The sequence below is a fragment of the Pinus tabuliformis genome, chromosome 1_2 (genome assembly GCF_031772625.1).
Source record: "Pinus tabuliformis cultivar Carrire ecotype Pingquan chromosome 1_2, CPIR1, whole genome shotgun sequence".
NCBI classification, from domain to species: Eukaryota; Viridiplantae; Streptophyta; class Pinopsida; order Pinales; family Pinaceae; genus Pinus; species Pinus tabuliformis.
In genome coordinates this window covers 668810084-668815139 of record NC_142298.1, presented here as the reverse complement: position 1 = coordinate 668815139, position 5056 = coordinate 668810084, and the positions used below count along the sequence as shown (strand labels likewise).

Genomic DNA, 5056 nt, shown 5'->3' with positions numbered 1-5056 from the left:
TTATCAATGTATTTATGACTTCTTAGCGATTCTCAATTAAGTATGAGAACTCTATGCTCAAAATTGTTATTTACACCTGTAGATTACATATTCATGATATGTTTGATGAAATGCCTGTCATGGCTAGTAGGGGTCCAGTCAAGGTCTTGAACAAGTATTTGCTTTAGTATTGTCATTTCCATGTTATTTTATTGATTTGAAGAGATGGTTCAATTCTGGGCAGTGACTTGGGCTCTGGGCCTGAAAAGTGGCTCAAATCTCGGAGTTGCTAGCATAGCACTAACATTTTTGGTCTCTAGTCGCTGGCAGGTAAGCTTGTGAGAGTGACTTTGGGTTTCTGGTTGCCCTCATGCCTATAACATGGGAGCGACTGAGGCTTAAGTTGTCTAAAAGATCAGTGGGACCCCAAGGCAAGCTGTCTAAAGTATTGGATTGGTTCCTGAGGGTCCTGTAGTTGATGATTAATGTTTATATGGTGTGTTTCTGTCAGTTCCACTTCCTTAACGTGACTTAGGAGGTCGAATCATATCATAGTGGACTCTCGTTGCATGTTTACCCCGGCTGGCCGGTTGCTTGGGTAGATGTGGAAGGAGGGCGTTACAGATCCCGTGCGCATACTCCATCATGTTGGCTTTGTCAACGAACTACCCTGCGATGATAGATGTAGTTTGTGTGCCGTGACCTTGTGAACCCCAATCTGAATGGATTTCCACTATCTCATTCAAGGGGCCAAATGTGGCTTCATAGCCTTTGTAGAAACACCGTGCTCCAACCAATAGAACCACATCAACATATTAATAAACATGACGAAATGTTAGCATGTAAAAATGTGAAATATTGATTATTATTTTGAAATTCTATATTTAAAATTAAACAACGTGTAAGATTTATAGTTGTTTTTATTACCATGTAAAGTTTTAGTAAAAATGAATATTTGCTTGTCATCATTATGTTGAATGCAATTAAATTTATTTAATTATTTGTATTTTATAAATAAAAGTATGGAAAGATATTAACAACAAAATATTAATAAAAGTATGAAAGGATATTAAGAACAAAATGTTATTAAAAAGTATGAAAAATATTAACAACAAAATGTTAATAAAAGACATAATGCTTCATATCAGTAAAATTTAATATTTTGTTCATTTTAAATAATTGTTTAGTGAATTTAATTATGCATGCTTCCACCCACTAAGAAAAGTACCTCTTTAATTGTCACATAGTCCATCATTGAATTTAAAATGGCACATTACTTCACATGTTTATATATTTTTCCAAATAAAAAGAGAGTAACTGGTAATCATGAATAAAGCATGACCATCTGAAAAAGAATCTGCCAAATTCATTGACTGGTATCAAGTTCACACCAGAGCCTTTTATTTGTTTAATTAAATATGAAACAACATTGTCGAGCCTTCGTGCCATCTTGTTGTTTGAAGTTTGACTTAGATTTCTCACGAAACAACATTTTCAAGCCTTCACGCCATCTTGTTGTTACTCTTGAGGCTATCATTGCATGCCAAATTTTATGCTACCTAAATCTTGATTCTAGATATTAAAAATATTAATATTTAGCTCTATCTACTCTGCAAAGATTACCATTTTGTGTAACCATGGTCCACTGTAAATCCATAACTGTTGACATAATCACATATAGGGAGAGAAAACTCAAGTGCTTTGACTACTGTGACTTTGGCTGAAGATCCAAAAGATGTGCCTAACATCAAATACACATGATTCCAAATTATTATAATAATGGAATTGTCTTCATTTGTATGATATGTTAAGATTGTATTTGAATGACATGAAACTAATATGAAATATAGAATATAAAACACTACCATCCAATTCTGCAACTTTATCAAGGGCCTTGGTTGATCCCCTGTTGAGAAGCTGAAATATACTTTTCTTCCCCACACATTGCGAATAATTCTAAATTTGCAGAAGACATAGAATGTGACTGGATATAAAAGTTCACCAGATAGAGAACACTAGAGGATTTCATCACAATTTAACCCTTCATTCTAATAATTTATTCTTAGTCCGAATGGAAAATATCATGAAGGAAAATTGAAATGAAGCATAGAGACATGATTTTAAGCACATTAACCTTTGTGGGAGCTCCATTCCCTCGTATGACAACATCAAAACTGTCAATCTCTTTTCCAAACTTTGTTTTTAAAAGGTCGCTTGAATTACCAATCACTGCACAACGTCCATACTGCCGTGGGATATAAGGTGGTATATCTCGGAGTACCAATGCAAGCTTCTCCATACAAAGTGTTTTGTTTTGACATTTATTACTGCAATATAGTTGAAATATAAAACATTAAGATCAAAACGACACGTACACAGAAACACTTCAATCTAACATCTGAAAAAGAACAAAGATTCCAAGTAGCAAATCCTCATGCCAGGTATCTTTCCTTTGTACATTCCCAAGTCACAGTTCAATTTTCCTCACTCAAGACTCTTAGAATTTTGATAATATATTATTTTTAAAGCTAATCTAGGTTTGATTTTCAGAGTACAAAGGATACATTGCATCTGGTTAGTTCACTGCAACTTCTTCAGCTTAACTTATTAGGAAATCCAAGTAGATCACTCGACTATTTGGCATGCCATGAGTGAAAGCATGTTGTGGTATCGTTTACATAGATAATGTTATTAGGAACTAATATATTGTCTATAATTGATATATGCATCTACAAAGAAATAAATTTCATGATATTTTGCAAGTCGATTGTATGGAGAAATGGGTGAGAAGGCAATGTGCAAAAGAAGCAAATGGCTATATGACACCAAATTGATTTCTTGTATGTTGAGGAGATCGACCAATTCCATAGTATGGCAGGTATCATACATTATTATACATTTGTTGTTAACAAAGGTGGGGGAGCAACTAGATGAAACTATTGTAAAGCAAAGATTTTTCACTAGGCCATTCATTGGTTTAAATCTTTTCAATTATGTTTTAACACTCAAGAGGTAAAAAATTGCTAAAAGGCGTATATTAGCTTAAATATTTAACTTTTTGATCTGCACTGTTATTGTAAACTTCTTCTTTGGGAGTGAGTCATTAAGAGAATTCGTTGAGTACTAGTAAGGAACATAAGTATAGTTATGGCTATTTTTGTTTTTATTTGCAAATAGTCAGTTATGTGAATTCTCTTAGCAACGAATGTAAAACATTGTTTTGCTGCTTTCTCACAAATTTGTCTAAAAATAACTAGGCCATTGTGCATTTATATATAAACATTTATATGTCTACTAAAATAAGATTTTAAATTTTTTTATTAGAAATATGACAAACACATTATGGTTAATGACTAGGCCTCTCTTAATGCCTTTTGGGCAATTGCAATTTTAATTGCTGGAGAAAAACCGATTCAGTGTACGTTCATATGCATATAGCCGCTGCTTTTGCTTTCTTTTACATTTCGCTTAAATCACTGGTGCTGTGAGGTTTTGGGTTTGTGATCAGATAATCGAATCCACAGAGAGGGGTAAGGGGAGGGCACCAGGAAGAAGGAGATGGAGAAGGTGGGAGAAAGCAAAGCTTCAGCGAAAGTGCGATGGGGAGAATTAGAGGAGGAGGACAACGAGGATCTGGATTTCCTGCTGCCGCCTCCCAAGGTGATCGGCCCTGACGAGAACGGCGTGAAGAAGATAATCGAGTACAGGTTCAACGATCAGGGCCAGAAGGTTCAGAAAACCACCACCACACGCATTCGCAAGGTGGCAAAGGCCAGGCTCAGCAAGCGAGCGCTCGAGCGGCGCGAGTGGCGCAAGTTCGGCGACGCCGTGAACGAGGACACAGGCAGCAGGCTTACCATGGTCTCCACTGAAGAGATCCTGCTCGAGCGGCCCAAGGCCCCCGGCGCCAAGGAGGATGACTCTAGGTCCGGTGGCGGCGATCCTCTCTCAGCCGCGCTTGCAGGGGCGGCCAAGGGCGGTGCCGTTCTCATGGTCTGTCGAATCTGTGGCAAAAAGGGCGATCACTGGACCTCAAAGTGCCCCTACAAAGACCTTGCCCCAGCCGCTGCGGAGGGCCTTGGTCTCGACAAACCCCCTCAAGCTCCTGACTCTGCCGCCGGCTCTGGTGCCGCCGGTGGCAAGGGAGCCTACGTTCCTCCTAGTCTTAGAGCCGGCGCCACGGTAGACAGGACCTCTGATGCTAGCAACATGAGGCGGAGAAACGACGAGAATTCCGTTAGGGTTACTAATTTGTCCGAGGATACCAGAGAGGCCGACTTGCAGGAGCTTTTCAAGCCGTTTGGTCACATTACGCGTGTCTATGTTGCCGTGGACCAGAGGACCGGGATGAGCAGGGGTTTTGGCTTTGTCAATTTCGCCAACAGGGAGGATGCACAGAGGGCTATTAATAAGCTCAATGGCTATGGCTACGACAACCTCATTCTCAGAGTCGAATGGGCGACTCCTAGACAGACATAGACACATGAATAACCCTAAATCCTAAACACAAATCCTCTTTGCATGAATACCAGACAAAGCGGGTTCTTTGTGGGATTTAGGGTAACTGCGGGTGCTTTTCAGTTTCTGCATTTGAGATAGTTGCGTTTTACCTTTTCTAGGGTTTTGTTTATCTTAATTTCATTTGAATGAACATATGCATAGTTTGTTGGTGGTAAGTTTTTTTCCCCATGTTCCGTGTAACAGATCGAAATCTATTTCAAGTACTTCTATATGTTTACAGTCTCCCCATTCTGTTTGCAAATTCAATCAAAATAATCAGCGAATGGTAAAAAAGCCCTAGAGCAACAATACGTTTGTTCATGTTATTGGGCTTTATCCTGCTTTTGTTGATTTCCTATTCTCTGAATATATTACATATTGTTTGCAATGAATTAAATAGGTAAATGAATTTTGTGTTAAATTTACCTGAACGGGGTACTTCTTTGAAACTAGACGGTGCTAATGTCATTATCAGTTGGCATTGGTAACACACTTAACTTGGATGTTGTGACCATCAAATTTTAGATCTGCATCAATTTTCATGAAATTTAATTGGGTCATGAGAGGTGAGCTGGGT

The 5056-nt window shown here is 38.4% G+C and overlaps 1 protein-coding gene across 1 annotated transcript; it reads left to right on the top strand.

Annotated features, from left to right (window-relative positions):
- Positions 1–3433: 3433 nt before the first annotated feature.
- LOC149207466 (uncharacterized) lies at positions 3434–4711 on the top strand. Its single transcript, XM_089395728.1, has one exon. It carries the CDS (start codon positions 3538–3540, stop codon positions 4456–4458), a length of 921 nt encoding a protein of 306 aa, XP_089251854.1. The 5' UTR covers positions 3434–3537; the 3' UTR covers positions 4459–4711.
- Positions 4712–5056: the final 345 nt, after the last annotated feature.